The following is a 25,009-nucleotide window of genomic DNA, read 5'->3' on the forward strand; positions in this document are numbered from 1 at the left end:
TCCCTTCAAGGCTCAGGGGTCCAGGATTATCTTCTGTGTCTGTGTTAATTGGTTTCCCTTTTCTTTGTAGAAGAGGGTCAGTGCATTCTTTCTGCCTAGTCTGCCATCTTGCCAGCTACACCTTTATTTATTTTTTAATTCTCGAAACTTTTGTTCCTCTTTTGGCATTGAATGTTGTATGTTAAGGTAGTTACACAAATGTTTCACTTCTACACAATTTGAAATTTGATGGTTATGATATAAATTTTGAGTAATCATATGTAGTGTTTACTTTTGAAGAGTAAAGAAAAATGTGGTTTATTTCTTATATGTAATAAAATATTTTAGGTAAAATTATAATAAATATTTAGTGTTGAGGTATGTGCTTTTACTTTATTATCATAAGGCATATTTTACTTACAGATACCTATTTGTGTTAATGTTAGTGTGGATGATTTTGTACATAGATGCTGGAAAAGCTGGCTAACCATGATGCTTATTGCTATGTTTTAAGCTCACTTTACAGTCTCATCCATCCAGAGTACTGTGGCACATCTTTGTTGTCCCAGAATGTGGATATTTGCTTAAACAGGTGGCATGATTAACTTATATCCTGGTTTAGAAAACCCAGGCTTTCTCTTGAGCGTCGCATTGGTTTTATTATAAATGAGCTATTTATAAAATAACCAAACAGAATATGCCATTTTACGTAAACCATATTACTTACCTCTCTACCCTCATTTTATTAGAGAGACAGTATAAAATATTAAGGAATACTGAAAATCACATATAATCTTATGTAGGGAATCCCAGGGTTGCAAACTTGCAATTTATATACAATCCATACTTATAAACCATCCCCCCGTAAAGCCTATTATATTAAAAATTCAGGGTACATGTATTGATTTGTAATAACAGATGGGCACTACTTTGTGACATGCATCAAAGCATTTTTAATATATTATTATGTTAAAGATGTTTTAATGTATGTGGAAGTATTTCTTGACTGATTTTTATGCATAGAATTGTGTACTGCGTACTATATACTAAGACAAACCTTTGACTAACTGATGTTAGATATGATAAGAACCAAACCATACCTAACTTTTCCATCTTACACACGAACTCAAATTAAAGATAGACTTTGGAACAGAATTTGTTTATAATCGAGGGATTACCTATAGTCTTCCACCACTCTGCATCCCTTATTCTTCACATACGTGTATGTACATTGCAATCACTTAAATATTTTTTATTTAAAAATACATTATATTAAAATGGAGTAATATTGTACATAGTCTATCACATAATTCCATTAACTCTGTCTTTTTTTAACTTTCATTTTTATAGTTCATAGTTTCCTAGTTCTCATACTTCTGTACAAACAAATTTTATTCCTGCTCTTACTTATAATTTGCTTCTCTGGTTTCAGGTAATACATTTTTCTCTGTGGTGAGCATTTTTCTAGGGTTCCATGAGAGTCATTTTGATCTTTATATCTTAATTCTGGCTTCTTTGTCCTGGAAAGAATCTTTTGAACCCAAACGAGGAGAGTTAGTTTGTTTTACTTTTTAATTTCCATTTTCTAAGCATCTGTTTCACTGCTCCCACGCAGGAGAAACAGAATGAAGAGCTCTGTATGGCTTTATGCTGTTGAGAGAGTAATAGCCTTCCTTTATGTTTCCAAACAGAAGGTAACTTTCTACTTTCTCTCTTTTGAAGAGGAGTAAAACAGGCCCTTCTTTATTTCTTCCTTATACAAAGCTAGGTGTAGCCTACTTTTTATATTTGGCTGCTTAGTAGCTTTTAAGCTCTCCACCTCACTCCCCGCCCCCTCCCCAACATAAGGAGCTCTAGAGGTATCGTAGTTAAGGCATTTGGCTGCTAACCAAAATATTGGTAGTTCAAACCCACCAGCTCCTCTGTGGAAGAAAGATGAGGCAGTCTGCTTCAGTAAAGATTTACAGCCTTGAAAACCCTATAAGGGTCACTGTGAGTTGAAAACAACTCCAAGACAGGTTGGTTTGGAGTTTGAGTAGCTTTTAAAAAATCTATAACTACTCTTTATCTTTCTTAAGTTTTATTTGTTATAGATTTAACATGGTACCTTGTGATCCCCAGAACTATGTCACCTTCAGAATTTTTTTCTACAGAAGCTGATTATCATAGAATATTAATGCAGTAGCAGAGTTGATATCCTAATAATGTGAATGGTCATCTTAGCAAGAATCTTTATTCATGCCAGCAGAGGGAGAGAAGAATCTGTTTTAAGGGTATTCTACATTCACAAATAATTTTCTTCATTACTTTCATATTTTTGAGCTGTTTAAAATAATTCCAAATTTAGTGAAAAACAAGAAGTAAATGTGAGAATAGATTCCATCTAGAGATACTGGAAGACAAAGTATTGTCTGGCTTTTGGGGTGCTAACAACCTGAGGCTTATCAGGACAGAGAGGGTTCCCATTCATTTGTGAGTATGCAATATATTTAATTATTTACTATAATTACAAGTTCAGGTAAAAAGGGTAATGAGTAGACTGAGAAATTAAATAACTTAGGTACTAGTTGTTGCAGCTCTACTACTCTAGGTGTGTGATCTCACTTTAACTTCCCAAAACTCCTAAGTTTCTCACATCTATGCAGAAGATACGGCTCACGCATAGTCTATGGGACCATTGGACAGAAAAATGGAGATAATGCATGGAAAAGTACTTTGAAATTAGTATATTTGTATGAAAATGTGACAGATTGTGGTACATGCATAAGAGAGAGAGAAATGAAACAGAACCAGGCCATCTGTTGGATTCATGGTAAAACATTGAATGAGAGAGAGGCATTTATTTGAATACTCTTCTAGTTAGGCAGGTACTATCATTCTTTTGTTTTTAAAGACAAGGATATCGAACTCAAGAATGGTTACGTTTCTTGTCAAAACTTATTCACTAGTTAAGGGTTGGACTCAGTTTTAAATCAAAGCTACCTAACTCCAAAACCCCTGTTATTTTTCGTCTATAATGCATTAATCTTATAATCCAGTTTTCAAAAGATGGGCAGAAATAAAAACTTGAAAAATTAGGTTTGCTATTCAGCTAACATGCGTAGATTTTTAGTTAATTTGTTCAAAACCCTAAAATTGAAGTTCAAAGAGAGATTGTAAATTTAAAACATTATCTCTTATATGTTAGCATTTAAAGGTTACCAAGAAAACAAAATGAATGGTACAACTATATTGGGAGTTGTTGTTGTTGTTGTTGTTATTTGCCGTCGAGTCGGCCTCGACTCATAGCGACCCCTCCTTGGGTTTCCGAGGCAGTATCACTACGGAAGTAGGATTGCCCAACCTTCCTTCCGAGGAGTGGCTGGCGGGTTGGGAGTAGGGAGTCTAAGTAAGCAGATTTCTTATTAGAAGTCAATAGATAATTTTGAAAAATAAATTAGAAAATAACAATATTTACTTACAGAGATTGATTATGCAGTAGAACCTAGGGGTTGTGGGGTGAGCTGAGGTAAGAAACAACAGTTTTTTGTTTTTAACCTGTCTGTAGAATTTTAAATTTTAAGTATGTGCAGATATTACGGGGGCGGGGGGTAAATATTTTGTAAAAATCTGAAGCAAAGATTACTTAGATAAACTTTCTTGGAAAAGATTGTTTGGACAGAATAGCAGTACAAAATTACCACTTATCTCTGAACATATAAAAGAAACTACTAGTGAATGTATGGGAGCTCTGGTAGTGTAGTGCCTAAGGTACTAAACTGCTAACCAGAAGGCTTGGCGGTGCAAACCCACCAGCCACTCCTTGGAAGGAAGGTTGGGCAATCTACTTCCATAGTGATACCACTTCGGAAACCCAAGGAGGGGTTGCTATGAGTCAAGTCCGACTCAACGGCACATAACAACAACAACAACAACAGTGAATGTATACTGATTAACAATTATGACATTTGGTACTAATCAAATCGTCCAGCTCTTTATGATTAAAGTGTCTTTATAACCTATTAAAGTACAGTGAAATGGTTTGGTATAAGAATGGTTGCATTAATACTGTAAGGACCTAGAATGAGCCACTACCATATTACTTGTCAGTGATAAACTTCTTTGACTGGAAAATATTAACAGTTTGACTATGAAGACTATATTTGAACAAGGCCTCTATTGTGATGGACTCCTTCCTTCTTCCCTTACCTTCTTCTTCCCTTTATATATGTATTTATTTATTTATTTTGGGGAGGGGAGAAGTGTATTTTCTTTGGGACTTCGTTGTACCACTCCAATTCTGACCACCTCAGAATAAGTGCCATGCTATCCTGGTTATACAATAAAGCCCATAGCTCTAGGATTTTTTTCTCCCAACATCAAGTCATTACCGTATTTCGGGAGAACTCAGAATAATAAAACTTAGACATGGATTTAAATAATTTTAAATAGTCTTAAACAGTTATGGCTCCAATTTCAACAAACATATCCAGTAGAAAGTATATACTTGCACAGAATCAAGTTTGTATAGAATCTTTAAAAGTTATTAATACAGGATATATGAAAGTATTTTTTAAATATTTCTAAAAAAATAATCTGATAGTTTCATGTTTAGACAGTTATTTCTGAGGGTGATTATTTAAAATACTATTGAAGACATTACAATCTAAGATATGGTTTAATTATATGTTAGAGATATTGCAGGTAATTTATCATGGAGATAGGGTTTATATGTTTGTCTTGTAAGTGAAAGTCTAAGATTTTCAAGTCCTTAATTGTCATTATTTTTTAATGTTTCTTTAAAATTATTATTATTAATAGCTGTGTACGATCGAATGCGAGCAGATCAGAAGAAATTTGGTAAAGCTTCATGGGCAGCAGCTGCTGAACGTATGGAAAAGCTCCAGTATGCAGTTTCTAAGGAGACTTTGCAGATGATGAGAGCTAAAGAAATCTGTTTGGAACAGAGGAAACACGCACTAAAAGAAGAGGTAACAAAAATCATGTGAGAAATATCAAGAAAGTTAAGAAAAAATTATTTTTATTCGTATGTAGATTGACATATTTCTGATTCCACAGGCAATTATTAAATAATGTACTGTGTCCTTGAGATATGATGATGATAATACTCTTATTGGAGCCTGTGATTGAGTTGCCACTAATAGAAGAGTAGACCCACCTGTATTTCACAGCCTTCCAGTGTGACTCTAAGCAACACTTTTAGGAAAATGGAGTGTTAACATCAGAACTTCTGTTTTTTATACTGTTAAACTTAGAGCTTTCAGGCAATTACTAAGAAAATTTCGCTGCCCATAAAAATTTAGTAAAAATTTCAACTCCAAAAAAATACTTCAACTCTGACTTCCTCAGAATAAGCTTCATATGCTAGCATGATTTTATAGTAAATCCCATATAGCAATTTGCTAGTATTGATTGTGCATGCTCAAACCATTTCTTTGGGGAATTTTCCATCTTATTCCTACAAAACAAATAAGAAGACTGATTTTTTTTTGTTGTTCTTGTCCCTTAAAAACTTCCTTATGGAAACAGAATTTTTTAAAAAGTGAACTTAAATGATGGTGTTGAAATATTTTGGTCCTGTGGGAGATTATTTAAGCTGGGAAAAGCCTTAGAAATCCTTAAGCAATTTCTGTTCTGTGTATTCAAAACCATCTAAAATTATATTTTAAAAATTATTAACTACTTTTTTTCATTCATCTTGTTCCAGTAATTATTTTTTTATTCTTCATACTGCCAATATAGCCCTAAATATACCATTGGTGGCCGTGCTTGAAAGGACTGAGACTGTTACTAGGTGCATGCCATTTTTCTTTACCTCCTATGCCAATATTTTTTAAATTATTATTGTATGTTTTATTACTAAGCTGAGTAAGAACAGATTGCTTCTTAAAGAAAAAGTATTTAAATATCTACAAAACTGATAGTTTTTCTGGATGTTAGAAAAAGCAAGTGCTCAGGTTTAGGAGCATAATATTGTTGAAAATAATGAAAATTTAATAGTTAATAGTGGATGAAGAATAAAGCTAGTGTGATGGATGAGCCTTAAGAGGGTGTTATAGATGGCATATAATAAAACTTGATGCTCTAGGTAGAACAGTTCAGTTTGTACCTATGTGCCCAGAATGAAAGCTCCAAATATTTACTGGAAGAAAAGTGTTTCAATTTTTAAGTAAACTTTGGGTGGTTTTCTTTTGGTGTCACTTTATACTTTACTTAAAACAATATTTGATCATATATTATTTTATTTAGACAGTTTGGGGAAATATTAAATTATGTTATTTGCCAATATGCTATAAAGAATATTTTCTAGTACCAAACTCATCTTCTTTCTTTTCCCTTACCAAATCTTCTTCAGATCTCCCCTTTCTGTAAGGGCCCACTGTTCTACAGAATATTCTAGGTCCAAAGGTGTAGGGTCCACCTTTAATTTTAACTATCCATCTGTCTTGTTTGCCACCACCTCTGTTTCTGCCTTTTGGAATCCTACCCAACTCAGATGCCCCTGTTCTAGGAATTAGAATGAATGACGGAGGCAAAGAGATGATTTATATCCTTGCCTCCATTTATTTAGGTTTTTTCTTTTTTTAATTATGAATAAGATGTAATCATGTGTTAAAGGTTTCTAAGTGTGGTAGGACAAGTCCAATATAGTATGTAAAGGAGCTGGAAGATGGCAGGTATTTATCAAATCAAAGTGGACCAATGGAAGCAACACTTAGCTTTGACCAGAGGGTCATAGGTCAAGAGAAGCACTGTGTGTTCCAGGAGTCCCACCCAGTTGGGGCAGGAAAAAACAGATGGAGCCATTATAAGGTTTCATGCAAGGAGTGACATGATCAGGATTATTCTTGTGAAATACTATTCTGGCTAGTTTATCTAGAGTGGATTGAGGGTCCATTCTTAAATCCTTAGCCCCTGTTTCCTTACACAGGAAACTGCTTTTCAAACTTTATTTCGTTGCTGATAGTATGAATCTAGGCATTTCTCAGAATATAAACCCCTCATCAGGCATATGATTTGCAGATATTTGCTCTAGTTCTGCAGGTGGTTGTCTATATTGAATATTAAAACATTCAATAAATATTTGTGAAGTGTAGTATATTTTATCAGTGGAGAAGAACAAAATGTCTTTGCTGCTTGTATTAATTTTTACAACAATGTCAAATATATTGCTTCATGAAACTTTTTTTGGCTTCCAAAACAAAACAAACTCACTGCCATCAAGTCAATTTTGACTTATAGTGATCCTCATTGGTTTTCCAAGGCTGTAAATCTTTACAGAAGCAGATTGCCTCATCTTTCTTCCATGGAGCAGCTGGTGGTTCAAACCACCAACTTTTTGGTTAGCAACCAAATACCTTAACCACTACACCACCAGAGCTCCTTAGGAAACGCATACAGCAAGATGGTCCTCATAGATGTTTTAAAAGTGCTTATGTGGATATACTCTTACTTTAAACATGCAAGAGTTAAGTTTTTTAATTTATCATAGCTGTGATCTAGAAAGAAATTTTTTGTATGTTACCATGATTCTATTTTCCCCTTAATTTTTTTATTAGCTAGTATTGGTAGAAATCCAATATGAGGTAAAATTCAATCTTGGATCTTTTTCATGCTTTATATGTAGAATCTCTGCAGGGATTTCAGCCCCATCTTGTGTTCCCCTGAGGCATTTCTACTACAGTCTCGTCTATTAGTTAGCTTGCTCCCATGTTACTAGCTGTCTGGAATTTTCTTCAATTCTAGAACTTAAATTAAAATACTAGCATTTTATTGGCAGTCTAGGGTAGAGTACCACTCTTTGTTTTCTTTTATCACATGAGATAGCTTTGTTGTTGTAACTTGGCCAACAGTGAGTTTTTTTGATATCACGTACTACCTGAAAGAATTACTGAAGATGAGGTTTAGTCTAAGGTGGTGGAGAAAGGGCAAGGCTGAAATGGACCCTAAGAGCTTGAGATGATTATCTATGGGGTCATTTTCACCTCGGGCCATCTTATTAATACAGTACTCCGTTTTTAAAGTCCTGGATTGTATTTGAGTTTGTCAAGTGATTTGTTAAAATTGTTAGTCATTCTTGTCAGGTTTAAGCTTGTTGTGTTTATAATGTGCATATTATGCTTTTCACATGTGTTATTAGCATTAATTTAAGGTGACCACATACTCATGAGAAACAAAGCAACCATGAATTATTAAGCCCATCCCAGACAAATGCTATGCCAACAGAGGTTTTGAAATATAGTACTGCTCTGTGATTTAAGTCATGCAGAGACTTGTTCTTTAAAAGATATGTCAATATGTTGTGTCCCCTTAAGTTATTTAAAAAGAACTACCTGATATTAAAAGCACTTTTAAAAATTAGAAATATCTAAATTTTAAAAAATAATGTATTTAGGAATATTTGCTACAGATGTAATCCTAAACTTGAAACAAATTTTCTAATCCCTGAATGTTGAAAATTGTCTAGGCAAGCAAAATGCTTTTTCTTTTTATGTATTCCCCTTTTCCATGGTTTATGAATCCTGAATTGTATTCATTCTTACCCTCTTTAATATCATGAAAACCTACCCCTTTAAGGACATGAAAGCTAGGAACCCTGTATTGAAACAAATACACATATGCACACAGCTTAGCACAGAATTTTAATAGATTCCTAAATTCTCTGTAGCTGACTGGAATCCCAGATTGACCACTGATGTTCAGATTTCCCAAAACAAAACAACCACAGACAAACAAAAATGCTCAAAACGTCAGTGCCTTTTTAGCTGCTCCTTTTGAAAGAAGTCAGAATAAGTTTAATTTAGGATAGCTCTCCTTTTCTTTCCATAGTATATATGCCCCCCCCACACATGTACACCCTTTGTAGGATAAAACATAATGACATAAATCTAACTATGCAAGTACAACTTTACTTTGAAATCTCTATTATTAATCCAGATCACATCAGGTATGGTGTGTATATGTGTGTATTTATTTTTTTTAACCATTGGCCAAGATAAAAATATGTATAGTCACATAGGATTAGGAGTATAATGTTTGTTAGAAGTGTTATGTAAATAAAGAGATCATTTTTGAAATAAAGGGATTCTTTTTACAGTTTTTAGTTGAAATAGGAAATAATAAAATTAAGATGTCATGAAACAAATCATAGACAAAAGCACAGTTAAATCACTGTTAAGTACATTGCTATCTGGTTAGCTACGTTCTGGTTAATAGAGGATTAACCAGGAAATCCTTTGTGTTCCAACCTTGTGGCTGAAATGCTTTAAAAATGTATCACTGTGCTTTTTTGTGTTAGCAGAAGATTTTAACATTCCCCCTCCATTTCTTTTTAAAACTTTGTGATTCCTTGAGATCGTTTCTATGAACATACTGATAGTGTACTGTACTATATACTATATTGCTAGAATATACACCAATCCTGAGGCTAGTTCCTTATAGTTTATTAATTTGTCTTTTAAGAGCATACAGTTAAGTTCTGATTAATTAAGGCTGTACTCTCCTATCTCAGTTTTACTTAATTCATCAAATTTTTATTGAGTGTTTCTAGCATAACATAGTGGAGCTTAGAATCTAGAACAGCTTTGTTTATTAGAATTTTCTGCAATGATGGGAATATTCTGTATTTGCGCTCTCCAATAAAAAGAAAAACTCACTGCCATCAAGTAGCTATTAGCCATATTCGAAATGTGACTTATGCAACAGAGGAACTAAACTTTTTATTTTATTTAAATTTAACCAGCCTCATGTGGCTAGTTGCCACCATATTGGCCAGTACACCTCGAAACTATAGATGTTGATTCTACAAACTTATTACTTATGGAACCTTGGGTTACATAACCTATAACTAAAATGTAAATAATATATACCTTTGAGGGATGTTACAATTCATGAGATAATGTATATAATGCAGTTAATAATAGTGCTTGGCATAGACTAAGGTTTACTTACCTTAACAAATGTTTTAGGGTTCTCTGGAAAGGATTGTGTTTAGAAGATGATACAGCATTTTGAGTGAGCCTTGCAAAGGTTTTGACAAGCCAAGAGCTTTTATGTGGTTGGTGAACACAGCCTGAGCAGAGACTGAGCATCTGGGAGCTTGTCCAGGAATAGTGGCTAGTATTTGTCTTTCATTTACCAATAAGAAGATTAATACAGTCTGTTCTATAGCTGTACACTAAAAATTTCAGATTATCTAAGTACAGAAAACTAGGTTCCAGTCTAAAGGTTTTAATTTACATAACTTTACAAAATTATATTTTAGCTATCTGAATTATATTTTGGTAGTAGTTATCCACATCCTGCCCCTAAAAAAAGGTATATAGAAACATTTTGAATATATTAAGCCCTCTACTTAGTTTTTCATGTATAATTATCTCATCTAATTCTCAAAAATATCCCTCTTTATTTTACAAGCCCAGACAGGTGTTTGTTAATATGTTGGTAATGAAACATACATGTTCATGTTATATGGAACAAATGGGGACTATAAATGTTTCATATTGATTGAGAGTGTGTTTTGCCTCCAGATGGGTGGGTGTATGATTAGGTTTTGACACCAAAGAGATTTATGGATATATTTTCTTTTTTTAGTTTTCCAAGCTTCCTGAAACTTGGAATTCCGGATAATTCAAATGATTTATATTACTCTTATTTGTGCAGCTTTTATTGGTGGACCCCAGGTTTGTCTGGCAGTGAGTCTCATGTTCTTTCTGTTTTTCCACATTAAAGGTCTAGTCTTGACTGAAAGGTTACCCTTATGGTACCAAAAACACAAACCAAACTCACTGCCATTGGGTAGATTCTGCCTCGTAACAACCCTGTAGGACAAGGCAGAACTGCCCCATAGGGTTTCCAAGTCTCTTAATCTATATGGGAGCAGACGGCCTCATCTGAGCTGCTGGTGGTTTCAAACCACTGACTTTTTGGTTAACAGACAAATGCTTTAATTGCTGGACCACCAGAACTCCTTCTTTTGTAGTACAGTCAGTTTAAATATGCACACGCAAAAACTATTGTGTTATCATTTCACACAATAAGAGTGATTGCAGAGTCAGCAGTGTATTTTATAGTTAGCATATACTTAATGTGAACATACATAGATTGCGGAAGTAAATTGAGACTTCATTTCCTTGCTAGATTAATTGTAAAAATATTTTTCTAGTAGGAAGAGCACTCTGGTAGTAATTAAGAGAAGTAAGTCTAGTTTCAGCTTTGCTACTAATAACCTGGATCCAGTTGGGAAGTCATAATTTGATTTGGAGTCTCAGTATCCTGATACCTAGTTTGTGTTTATATAGAAGGTTAAAAGTTGGGCAGAGTAAAATTCTAAGGTAATCAGGCTTTCGTTAGCACCCTGTTAGCTACTTTTTTGAGCACTTAATTTACTTTCTGGGTTTCCTTCTTCCCAAAGAAGTGGGTCCCCCAGGTGTTGCAAAAGAGACTTCCATTGTGGCACCTGCCTTCCCTGCACTGCTCCATTTTCTAAGAATCCACTCTGGATTTCCATTCCCTTAATACTGTGGCTGGGAGCTCTGATAGCATAGTGCCTAAAGTATTTGACTGCTAGCCAGAAGACTGGCAGTTCAAACCCACCAGCCCCTCCTCGGAAGGGAGATTAGGCAATCTCCTTCCATAGATATACCACCTTGGAAACCCAAGGAGGGGTCACTATTAGTTGGATCTGACTCAACAGCAGTGAGTTTAGGTTTTTTTTTTCTTTGGAATTACTGTGGCTGTCAGCTGAATTAGGTTCCAGGAAAAACCTCCCGAAAATCCTGCAGCCTAGCATTGACCTATTCTTTGTTCTCACAGAAACCAAAAAAACAAACTCACTGACATTCGGTTGATTGGACTCAGAACGACCCCTCCTTGAGTTTCTGAGGCAGTATCTCTATGGAAGTAGATTGCCCAGTCTTCCTTCCAAGGAGTGGCTGGTGGGTTTGAACCGCCAGCCTTCTAGTTAGCAGTCAAATGTCTTAGGCACTGTGCCACCAGAGGTTGGGCTTTAATAGACCCCTTAATTTGCCCATCTGCCTATGGTAAGATTTTGTCTTTCTTTCAGACCCAGCCCTTGCAAAGCCACCACTGGGCTCTCCTGCTCACTGAACCAGAAAATTGGAAATGAGGTCACTTCTTGTAAGAGAACACCTACTTCCTTCCTTGGTTCGATATTTGATATTGGCTGTATTCTAGTGTCACTGTGCATCTCAAGTGTTTTTACGGTACATGGCCCCAGGCAAAGATCAGAGTACTGTTCTACTTGCCGCTGAAGCACCCCACAGGATAAAGATATGTCAACAGGGAGCCTTCAGCTTCCTTACACAACCAAAGGAGACTGGCTAAGAGAGGCACATTAGAGAGTGCTAGGGGAGCTCTGGTAGCCTAGTGCCTAAGGCACTTTACTGCTAACCAGAAGGCTGGTGGTTCATATCCACCAGCCACTCCTCGGAAGGAAGATGGGGCAATCTACTTCCATAGTGATACTGCCTCGGAAACCCAAGGAGGGGTCACTATGAGTCAGGTCCAAGTCAATGGCACATAACAACAACAACAACAGGGGAAGACTGTGCACAGCATCTTGAGCAAAGCAGGTTAATGGTCACTTCCAGCTGGAAAGAACTCAAGTATTGAAAATGGAACTAACAACCTTTACCTCTGAACACTGTCCCTGGAAACTGATCTCGGAAAGGTGTTTAAACTGACATACACTAAAGTTACAATTCAACTAATTCTAATTCCCCGCATAGAGGAAAGCCTTTTAACATTAGGCATTTTACCTGTTTATGTTGTGCCCACAGAGTATGGTTGCAGGTAGCAGAGGAAAGATAGATACTAGACAAGAGCCCCAGAACCATATGAAAATGTGATACTTATAATTTAATGTAAGATTGGGAGCCCCAGGGTAGACTCACTCATAGATCTTATTTTATGACATAGGACAGAAAGCAGCAGGATTTCATTTTTTCAACATTCCCCTCCCTGAGCCACTGTAATTAAAGTCACTGTGGGTTTGTTCTGTTATGAATTGTTACTCATAATATATTTCTTAATGCAACAGGACCACTGGTTTCCAACTTACATACCTTAGATAATTTATAGATTTTAAGTAGTACTACAGACATACCTCAGAGATTTTGCAAGTTTGGTTCCAAACCATCACAATTAAGTGAATATTACAATGAAGTGAATATCACAATGAAGCAAATATCACAAAAAGCAAGTCATAAATTTTTTGGTTTTCTAGTATATACAAAAGTTGTGTTTGCATTATACTGTAGTCTCTTAATTTGGGCAGTAGTATTTATGCAAATGTTTGAAATATTGTGAGAGTTACCAAAATGTGACACAGAGACACTAAGTGAGCACATTCTTTTGGAAGAATGACAGCGATAGACTTGCTCAATGCAAGGTTGCCACAGCAAACTTTTTTGTTGTTTTAACTTGTAAAAAAATGCAGTATCTGCAAAGTGCATTAAAATGAAGCACAATAAAAGAAGGTATGCCTGTATATTTAATTCACCTGCTTATTCTTTGTACATTTAGATCTATGTCTAACTGTTCTTTTTCAGTTCAAATTTTTTTGTTAAAGGAATCTGAGATCATGTATAAGGAAAAATATTCTAGTCATAGAAAAGGACTGTATGGATGTAAAGTAAAGGAAAGGCTGGAAACTTGTGAGAAACATACTCCCTTTATGTGCTAATATGTTTCACCAGCTTCAGTAGATACATGAGATCACTTAGTAGCAATAAGAGAATTCACTGTCTTTGGCCTCTGTGGGCTCTTCCAGGACCATCAGTAAAGTATCTCCCTAGTATTTTGGTGATGCCTTACGTGAGCTCATCAACACTTCTCTCGTTTCCCTTTCTGCTCTGCCCTCACCCCTTTGGTACTCACTCCCTGGGAAGCCACTTGAGGTCAGAGCTTCACCAGTCTTCTGCACACTGATGTGTAGAAATCTGTACTGTGCCAGGGATCTCTTGGAGCTTCTGTGTATGAACCTTTAAACTGCCAAAGCAATGACACTCAACTCTTAGGGGAAACAGAGAGTAGCTTCCCTTCGTATTTACTCTCTCACACCATAAAACTGTGTTCGTTCTTCATGTCTCACCAATTCCTGAAAAGCCATTCCTTCAGCTGCAAGAAGCAGCCTTGTTCCATAAAGCCATATAGACATCCATGGAAATGGTTGGGGTGTCTGAAGCATACTTCCCCATAAAACTGCCTCATTCTTCAGGACCCCAAACCAACCAAACAAACAGAGTTCTAATGCAAGAGTGCCTACTACTTCATACAATATGCCCAGAAATTTTTGAGTCTTACCTTAGGTTCAATCTAGGTCTCTGATTGCAGTTACTTCAAGATGAAAATAGTGATCATTATCAGTAGATTGCAAGGATTTGCATCAAACACAATAATGTTATACTGCTCCACTTACATATTCGCCTGTCTAGCTATCAGATCCCAGAGGCTAGCTAGGCTGTGACCGTGGAACAAAACAAAGCCCCGTGTGTGTGAAGTTGACTGAACTTGTACCATTCTACTTTAACTATCTGAGTACTGCCCATTCTTTTTCATGTTGTTGTTGTTATTTGCCGTCGAGTTGGCCCCGACTCGTAGCGACCCCTCCTTGGGTTTCCGAGGCAGTATCGCTACGGAAGTAGGACTGCCCAACCTTCCTTCCGAGGAGTGGCTGGTGGGTTTGAACCGCCAGCCTTCTGGTTAGCAGTCAAGTGCCTTAGGCACTATGCTACCAGAGCTCCCTTCATATATCTTAAAAATATTTGTATTCTTTTATGAATCTACATTTGAGAGTGAAATGGGAACACTGTTGACATTTATGTCAGGAGAATAAAAATTCATTATCACTCTAATTATGTTGTTGCTGTTGTTAGGTGCTGTCGAGTCAGCTCAGACTCAGAGAGATGCTATAAACAACAGAACAAAACACTACCCCATCCTGCACTACCCTCAAAATCATTGCTAGGTTTGAGCTCATTGTTGCAGCCACTGTGTCAGTCCATCCCATGGAGGGTCTTCTTTTTCATTGACTTTCTACTTTACCAGGCATGATGTCCTTCTCCCGGGACTGGGCCTTCCCTGTGACATGCCCAGAGTGCATCCTCGCTTCTGAGGAGCATTCTGGCTGTACTTCTTCCAAAACAAATTTGTTCATTCTTCTGGAAGTCCATAGCATGCTCGGTATTATTCTTCAGCACCATAATTTAAAGGAATCAGTTCTTCGGTCTTACTCACTTTCCAGCTTCTGGACGCATATGCAGTGATTGAAAATACCGTGGCTTGGGTCACTCGCACCTTAGTCCTCAAAGTGACATCTTTTTGCTTTTTAACACTTTAAAGAGGTTTTTTGCCTAAATATGAATGAGCTTATAATACAGTTAAGGAATCCTAGTGACATATTGGTTAAGGATGAGGCTGTTAACTTTGAAAGGTCAATACTTCGAACTCACCAGCCACTCTGCAAGATAGAAGACCTGGTGATTTGTTATTGTAAAGATTTACAGCCTAAGAAACCCTATGAGACAGTTCTACTCTGTTTTTTTGTTTTGTTTTGTTTTTTGCTGTTTGCTGTCAAATCAACTTATACTGACCCTATAGGATAGAGTAGAACTGCCCCACAAGGTTTCCAAGGCTGTAAGTCTTTATGGGAACGGATCTCCAGGTCTTTTCTCCTGCAGAAAAGCTGATGGATTCAAACCACTGACCTGTTAGTTAGTAACTGAGTGCTTAATGATTGCACTGTAGAGTCACTATGAGTTTAAATTAACTTGAAGGCACACAAAAACAACGTAATATGAACTTTTAAAACCATATTTTTGCCTGGTTATTTCTATAACCCTATGATTTTGATTATGACTGCTTTCATATCTCTCTCTTAAAAATCTTTATTTCTTGCCTGCAAGTTTCTTTATTAGAAGTGTTTCATGGGAATATCATTTCCAATCATAATTTGATTTTTTTTTTTTCTTGTCCCTACCAACTGAGAGTGTTCTTATTATTTTTTTCAATGCAGATGCAGAGTTTGCAGGGTGGTACCGAAGCCATAGCCCGATTGGATCAGTTAGAAGCTGATTATTATGATCTGCAACTTCAGTTGTATGAAGTACAATTTGAAATCTTGAAGTGTGAAGAGTTACTATTGACAGCACAACTAGAAACCATCAAAAGACTTGTATCAGGTATGGTATACATTTAACTACATACGTCCACAAAAGATTGACTATATAGGGAAAACATACATGGACTTCTCTTATATTCTCTTAAAAGCAAGAAAGAAAAATCTTGACATAAAGGAAACTTTTTAAAGATTGTTCCTGAAGTCAAACAGGTGGTTCAGTAGACATGGTGATACAACAGTATGCTGTTTTGCCTTTGTAAAATACTTGTTTTCAACCAGAATCTGGATTTTTAAAAACTACGTGTGGTATTTATTGAACATTTAGTGTGTACGAGATGCTGCTAAGTGCTTTGCATATATTTGCCCTAAGAGATGTATTTAATTATCATTTTACAGAAAAGGATAAGTGTAAAGTTCAAGAGGTAATGACTTTGCCTGAGTTTATAGCGCCAGCAAGGGAATTAGCACCCTATTCTATGTGACTCTCTAGCACTTGTCGTGTGCGTTCCATAGCACACTCTTAACCAGATTTCTTGTTGCTGCTCTTTGGTAACAGAAAAGAGAGATGAAGTGGTGTACTATGACACTTATGAAAGCATGGAGGCCATGCTGGAAAAGGAAGAGGTGGCAGCATCTATGCATTTACAAAGAGAAGAACTGCAGAAACTTCAGCAAAAAGCACGCCAGCTGGAAGCAAGACGTGGACGTGTTTCAGCGAAGAAAGCCTACCTCAGAAACAAAAAGGTGTGATAGGTTAAGCATTTCTTGAATTTTTAGTCTTAATTTTAAATCTTGGTTTTTTAAATTTCTTAATCCATATCTAATAATGCTAAGAAATTTGTCACTAGTACTGCATATTTTCTAAAGCTGAGTAAGAGACCTCTTCTTAATTCTCAGGCCATTATATTAAACACGCACAGTTCTCTGAGAAGTGCCCTCAAAAACACATCAGGATAGCCAGCACAATTGTGTTCTTTACCTTCTAAAGGTCACTGTGCTTGAAAGGTATGACTACAGGAGCCTATGGAACAGTGTTAGCTGGTATTCTTATACATTGACCACTAAACTATTTCTCTCCTAACTACTAAATTTCTAACTTTTTTTAATGTAAGAAGGCCAGTGTTCTAACCTCAGTCTTGAAGGACTTTTAGAGAATTTTAAAATTTTTTTCTTCAGCTTTTTAAAATGTTTGTTTGTATTTGTCCCTGAAATGGTTTTGTGAAAATGTGATTTTCTTTCCTGTGCCTTAGGAAGGTTTTTTTTTCTGTCTTGTCCAGACAGTGCAGTTGTTTCTAGCCAATGTAAGTGTGAAGTTGGAACCTAGTTTCAGCCCCAGCTCTAGGACCTGGACTAAATGGATGAGTGTGTGGTACTGTTTGCTTTTAGCTCAGATATCCAGGAAAAAATGTGCCATGTGAGACTGTGACATGATATCTAAGAAACCACCTTCCTGCTCTTCATGAAATTCCAGGGCTTCTACTGTCCCATTTGCTCTAGTTACCTAGTGCCACTCTGATAAGAATATATCACAGATGGGATGGCCTTAACAAAACAGCAGTTTATTCTCTCATAGAGAGGCTTTAAGTCCAAGTTCAAAGTGCCAGGCTTTAGGGGCTGGGTGGAAGCACCTCAACCTTGGGGTCCAGCTCTGCCCCCTGCTCCCGACCCACTTAAACTAGAGGCTTTCTTCACTCAGACAGCTGCTGGCTGCTGAGGCTGACAAGCCCAAGGTTGACAAGTAAAAAGGCACAGTCCCAATGTTACCAAACCACATGGCAGGCCATTAATTTAAGTCCACACATTGTAAGTCCCAATGTCAGCAGAGCATGGCAGGCTGGTGAACAATGACACGGCTACATGCCGGGTCCAAGTGTGCCATAAGCTAGAGACCATTCCCAAAGCTGCTGCTTATATATGGGAAGCAGACCACACACCCAAAGCAGCTACTCAGCTGCTCCAATAGATTCCACCATGGAGTTGATTACCAATCTCACCATGGGGAATAACTACATTCAGCTGCCCAGCCACTTAACCAGGCCCAGCCAAGTTGACACACAAATGTAACCACCACACCATTCCACAGAGAAGCAAAGCCCTTTGTGTCTTGAAATAGTTAGTTCTCCCACATGCAAGAAACTTGGGCATGTATCTTTCCCCACAGTAAGTTAAGAACCCACAGCCTTCTGTCAATTTTCCTATCTGCAGAATAGCTTTCTGGCATTCAGAGCCATGGCTTACTTGAGGAATTGCAGTTCTTAAATTCTAAGCTTTTGCATCATTCTGACTTTCATGTTCTTTGACACAAGGGTAATTGAAACCCTTTATTGTCTCAGCCCCAGACCTGATTATTGTGAGCTTTCTGCTCCATCCTGTGCCAACCAGGTAAATACGGCAATGATTCCAGCAGGTCCCTGGCACTGTCAATAGAAAAAACTTTCAGGAGGGAATGGAATGCAAATAAGATTGTAGAACAGACTTCTTAGAAACATTAGAAACACTGTTTCATATATTACTTTAATTGTATAATGCAGTACCTTAGAGACTAGTTGGAGTTTGTGAACTTGAAACTTCTTGAAGACATATTTGAGAACACTATACAATTCAGACTTCTAATTGATTTATTTTAGTTCATCAATGCTCTGGGCACATTGCTAGACTTGAGGTACTGCTCCTCCCTATCATGTAGAGAAGTCAGATCTGGTAAAAAAAAAAAAGAAGGGTATTATGCCACCCAGTGGCAGAGCAAGAACAGTAAAGAAAGCCTTAGAGGTGATGCTTTGGTTTTAATATCTGGATAGGATTTTACCAGAGTGCTGGGTTTGGGGAGTAATGTATGTATGTGAGCTTCTGCTCCAGCCTGTGCAAACCAGGTAAACAAGGTGATGATTCCAGCAAATCCCTGGCACTGTCTATAGACAAAAAATTTAGGAGGGAATGGAATGCAAGCAGTATGGCTTGTTAGGGCACCCTATGTGGTAAGATACACTTCAGGGACTGGGTTATGGGATGTTTTGTATACCACACTAATAAGTGTAGACTTTATTCTGAAAGTATTGTAAGTTACTGAAAACTTTTAAGCAAGGGGGGAAGTATGAGCAGATTTGCATTTTAGAAAGATAAGGCACCATAGAGAATACGTTAGCATTAAAAGAGATGGCCATATTCTGGTTGGAATGTAGGTGTTTATTATGCAGGTTGGCATATTAAGGGTATGAACTAAGGCAGTGGCATTGGAGATGATAAGGAATGGACAGACCTGAGAAGTGTTAATAGAAAATCAGTAGGATTTAGTGGTTTATGATGAAGGAGAGAAAAGGAGTAGAAAATAGCTCCCAGGTTTCTGGCATGGGCACTTTGATGGATTGATGCCAGCCACCAAGATGGAGAACCCAGAGGGAAGAGCACATATGGGTTAGAGGTGATGACCTCTAGACTTGCGTATAAGAGGTCACTGGAGCATCCAGATGGAAATGGTTATGAGACACTGGGCATGTGGATTTTGTAATATGAGTAGATGAGATGGTCCTAGGAGGAGAAATTGAGTAAATGATCCCCAGTAGTGACAGGTGTATAGGGGTGGGAGTGCTGATTCAGAAAGCAAAGCTGAGCAAAATAATTATTGGCTGAGGGATGAGAAAATATTGTAAGGTACATGGGTATGGGAGATTGAACAGCTCTGAAGTAGCATGAGGAAAGAGGACTGCTAAAGGGTAGGGAGGCTGCATCTTCTGACCTCCTCTAACCCCACAAGAGGAAGACAGAATCACCATCAGTAGCCCAAGGCCTATCCCTGCGAGGCCAGACATGCTGTCTCCCTCCAGCCCTTTCACCAACCCTGACACCAACTGTTCTCCCACAGCACCCACCACCTCTCTGCTGGGTTTGATAATTCACTGTAGTGTCCACACAGAACTCAGAGATTGTGGTGTTTATTGGGGAAGCACCAGGCTACAATTCAAGTTCAGGAACAACACTCAGTCTCTCTCAGCCCACCATCTCTCAGCCAACAGTCTCTCTCCCAGCAGCGCATGTCTCTCAGGAGCACGTTTCTCTCAGCAGCACGTCTTTCTTAGCCAGCAGTCAGACTTCTTCTGCCTCTAGAAGGCCTCCTTTTGAGCCTGGCAGAGTAGCCAAACTAACCAATCATAATATCAGAATTCTAAGCACCTGAGAAAGATCGAACTTCCCAGAACATTGCTTTGTGCCACTCGGAACAGAAATACCCCAGGTGGATAACTTTAACAATCAGGAGCTCCTCAGTTGCTCACAGCAAATTCCATCACGGAGTTTACAAAGACTTACAGGTAAAAAAAAGCCATACCAGGTAATTTACTACACTGCAAGGACCTTAGGGAAAAAGAACTTTGGGGAACATTTGAGGGTATGGGCAGAAGAGGATCAAAGTAAAAAAGTAGCTGGAGTCAAAAGTAGGAGAGAATCAAACTGTAGAAGTGAAGAGGAAAGATGATTCCACAAAGGAAGTTTGCCAGCAGTGTCAGGTCCTCCAGAGAGATGGAGACAAGAGGTGCAGGGACTCCATGACATCCATTTTCTGCATCCATTCAGAACCTCAAGTTGAGAGCATTATGGGGGGAGAGCTGAGGGAAGGGGCTAGATCACAGTGATCTGAGAAGGCAGTGCAGCAGAGGTCTAGAGTAGAGACTGAGAGGACTGCAGAGGGAGTGGCTGCATGATTAAATGGTCCTCTGGTGGTGTAGTGCCTAAGGCATTGGACTGCTAACCAGAAGGCTGGTGGTTCAAACCCACCAGCCACTCCTCGAAAGGAAGGTTGGGCAATCTACTTCCATAGTGATACTGCCTCGGAAACCCAAGGGGGGGTCACTATGAGTAGGATCCAACATGACAGCAGCGTGTTTGGTTGTTTTTTTTTTTTTTTTTCTTTCTTTTTTTAATTGAAGAGGAGAAACCTTGCTGACCTGGTTACACATAGCTATGTACTTTTGTTAGCAGTAGTAAGAGCCTAATTCAGACTGGATTCTTTCCTAATTAGTATGCATTTTTTCATATCAGTTTAATCAGTATTCTTACATAGCATAATGAGATTTAGTATCTTCTGGTCACAGACTTCAGAACTGAAAGAGACTTTTGAGATTATCTAAGGATATTCTTCTACCTTGCCCCAACCCTCAAAAAAAAAAAAAAGCATGAGAAAGAGATCAGGAGATCTAGAGAAGCTAATAGTGAGTTAATGGGAGGGTCTTACCAGATCCTGATTATCTGGTTTATGCTACTTTAATAATTTAGATGAGAAACCAGAGGTGGCTTACTTGGTATTTTGCTATATAGGTATATGTTAAGATTAAAATTTAATTTATCAAATAAAGCTTGGTATGGTGTTTGGAGTCTTTCATGTTTAATTTATATTAAATGACATTTTATGTATTTATAGGAAATTTGTATCGCAAAACACAATGAAAAATTCCAACAGCGCCTTCGGAGTGAAGATGAGTATAGAACCCATCACACAGTACAACTAGTAAGTTTGGACTCTTGGAGCCTTGGAACAGATTTTTGGTTTTTTTGTTTATGTTTTGTTTTACTTGTTTCAAAGTGGTTAAAATATAAAGAATGAGAAAGTCGTGTAACTAGAAGATGTTAGCTCACTTTTTAAAAAAGTACATTTAAAACATTCTTCCACTCCCACTATGGATGCACTTCATCATGCCTATGGTATAAATACATCATCCCAGTAGTAGTCTTTGCAGACACTTAATGTCTTAGATCATTGAGCACCAATAATTTTATACTTAATTAAATAATAGAAATGCTGGCATGACTGTATTGCTATATTTGCTTTTTTTTATTTTTTCAATTTTCTTTCTTTAGTGTTACATTGAAGGCCAAAGGGCCTAAATTTATCTACATTATCACTTAAGCTTATTCTGGCATACTGTTCCCCCTACCCTTAATAAATGAACTTTTATTTTTCATTATAATTTCCATGGGTTAAAAACTGCTTTGTAAGAATAGACAAGGGGCCAGTATAACAATCAGATGAATAAGGGTGCTCTGTAATGTCACCATCAGTTTGTTATTAAGATTCCACTTAGCATTTGATCCTTTTAATATAAAAATTTTGGCTTCTGATGAAATGCTGATATTTTGGTGAATAAAGTGACTAACTTTTTAGAATGAATATCAAGTTTTTCCCAAAGTGTTTTATGGGGCAAAGAGCAATAAAAATCAGGAAGCTGATGCTTAAGGGAATCTCAGAAGTAAATGTCATCGGCCTTTTAATTTGGTCTAGTACCAGCCTTGGATGAAATACCTAATTGTAGGAGGATGATTCCATTAATCAGCTCACTTATCTTTCATATGTATAGCTAAAGGAAAATAAAAGTTGGCTGAGACCAACATGTTGCTGTTGCTGTTAGGTGCCCTCAAGTCAATTTGGACTCACAGCAACCTATGTACAACTGAAGGAAACACTGCCTGGTCCTGTGCCATCCTCACGTTCATTTGTGTGATTGAACTCATTGTTGCAGCCACTGTATCAGTCCATCTTGTTGAGGGTCATCGTCTTTTCTGCTGACCTTCTACTTTACCAAGCATGATGCCCTTCTCCAGGAACTAGTTCCTCCAGATAACATGTCCAGAGTATGTGAGATGAAGTCTTGCCATCTTCTCTTCATTATGGATATACTTCTTTCAAGATACATTTGTTCATTCTTCTGGGTAGCCCATGATGTATTCACTATTCTTCACCAGCACCATAATTCAAAGGCATCAGTTCCTCTTTCGTCTTCTTTATTCCTTGTCCAACTTTTGCATGCATATGGGGCAGTTGAAAATATTATGGCTTGGGTCAAGTGCACCTTAGTCCTTAAAGTTGTATGTTTGTTTTTTAACACATTAAAGAGGTCTTTTGCAGCTGATTTACCTAATGCAGTAATTTGATTTCTTGACTGCTGCTCTCATGGGCATTGATTGGAAACAAGGAATATGAAATCCTTGACAACTTCTGTCTTTTTTCTGTTTATCATGATGTTGCTTGTTGGTCCAGTTGTGAGGATCTTTTTTTTTTCTTTTTTTATGTTGAGGTATAATCCATACTGAAGGCTATAGTCTTTGATCTTCATCAGTAAGTGCTTCATGTTTTCTTCACTTTCAGCAAACAAAGTTGTGTCTTCTGCATACCACAGGTTATTAATAAGTCTTTCCCCAGTCCTAATGCCACATTCATCAGTTTCTTGGATTGTTTGCTCAGCATACAGATTGACGTAAGTATGGTGAAAGGATACAACCTTGATTTTAAACCACACAATATCCCTTGTTCCGTTCAAATGACTGCCTCTTAATCAATGTACAGGTTCCACATGAGCACAATTAAGTGTTCTGAAATTCCCATTCTTCACAGTTTTATCTATAATTTGTTATGATCCACACAGTTGAATTCCTTTGAACCAGCCTCATGAGAACCTCTTGACCTGGTTTGTTTAAAATGTAAATCCCTTGATGATATCCTTATTGTTTAAAAAATTTTCCCTGGAAATCCTTAAAAATTCAGGAATTTTAATATTTGATAGTAAACTCTCAAAACCAAAATATTTTTTAGTTAATGAAAATGTAAAGATTATTTGCTTGTTATTACTATCACTTTTTAATTAGTTCAGAAACAAATTAGACAAAGGGAAAGAAATGGTAGTCAGAAAACCATTAAAAAAAATCATTCATGTGTTACGTAGCTTACTCATAACTCATGGGTTTCATTTCAGGAAAGCATGTTTGTAGTACCTTCAAGCTCATAGAAACTGTGATCAGAATGTTTTACATGGTGTTGCTCGCATGGCTGTTTTGGGACTGCCTACTTCCTCCATGTTCTGATAATGTGCCATGCCCAGTCATTGTTCTGATTTTCTTAGAACAATACTTTTTTATAAAACCTTTTTATTGACCATCATTTACAGACCAAAAAAGTGTGCAAGTCATAAGTGTATATAACTTGAGAGTCTCATTTTCCCAAAATAAACCCACCTGTATAACCTGCACCTAGGTCAATTAAACAGTGTTATAAACCCAAAGCCCTTTGCGTCCCCATTCACAATTTACCCCCAGTGTAAATTTTACAGTTGTTCAGTGATTTGCCTTAAGTCGTCCAGCTAGACATTCCAACTTAAATCTGTTTACTATTGGCTTATGCTCTTAAACATGATACTATGATACTGTGGTCTGCTTTATAAAAATTCTACTTCCCCATGCAAATTCATCAGTTCATGCCTTACGAATCCGAACCTTTCTCCTTCTGTTTCCATCTGGGATCTTTCAGGATCCGACTGGTATTTACCAGCTGGCCGACCAGTGGTATGATTAAATTAGTTAATTTATGTCTGAAAGATGCAAAGTATACAAAAATCCATTCACAACTGGAGTCATTGAACAAGGCTTAGAAAGGCCTTTGTCCCCTTGGTATCTGAAACATGTATCAGATATGGAAAGGCACAAACTCATTCCTGATTCCATGTGGTTCGCAGATGTACACATGAGGTTTTTGCAGTCCTTTCCTTTGCTGAGTCAGCTGGGAAGGTTACACATTCCAGCCCAGTGAAAAAGGGAGCACGAGGAGAAGGCAGGAGGTGGGGCATGTTCTTGCTCACTATATCATTGAGCCTTTCTGAGCTCTGAGGCCACATGGGATCTTTACGCCTGTTTCTAATGCAGAACTCAGGTCATATCGTTTTATTTTCCCGTCAGGAAACCCTTTATAGATTATATAGCAAATTTCCTAGCATGTAGGACTATCACTGAGAGATGCTTAATTTATGTTGTTGTCGTTGTTAAGTGCCGTCGAGTCGTTTCCGACTCATAGCGACCCCATGCACAGCAGAACGAAACACTGCCCGATCCCGCGCCAGCCCCACAATCCCTGCT

The 25,009-nt window shown here is 37.4% G+C and overlaps 1 protein-coding gene across 1 annotated transcript in view; it reads left to right on the top strand.

The window, feature by feature from the left end:
* Window positions 1–25,009, top strand: part of JMY (junction mediating and regulatory protein, p53 cofactor) — a 142,760-nt gene that overhangs the window by 101,825 nt on the left and 15,926 nt on the right. Inside the window, exons 4-7 of the mRNA XM_007943455.2 lie at window positions 4,780–4,949; window positions 16,016–16,181; window positions 16,677–16,864; window positions 21,531–21,617. Of these exons, the coding sequence (XP_007941646.1) occupies window positions 4,780–4,949; window positions 16,016–16,181; window positions 16,677–16,864; window positions 21,531–21,617 (611 nt within the window). The remainder of the gene's footprint in view (window positions 1–4,779; window positions 4,950–16,015; window positions 16,182–16,676; window positions 16,865–21,530; window positions 21,618–25,009) is intronic.

Source organism: Orycteropus afer, unplaced genomic scaffold, assembly GCF_000298275.1.
Source record: "Orycteropus afer afer isolate SDZICR_OR568_19922 unplaced genomic scaffold, OryAfe1.0 scaffold00107, whole genome shotgun sequence".
Lineage (NCBI taxonomy): Eukaryota > Metazoa > Chordata > Mammalia > Tubulidentata > Orycteropodidae > Orycteropus > Orycteropus afer.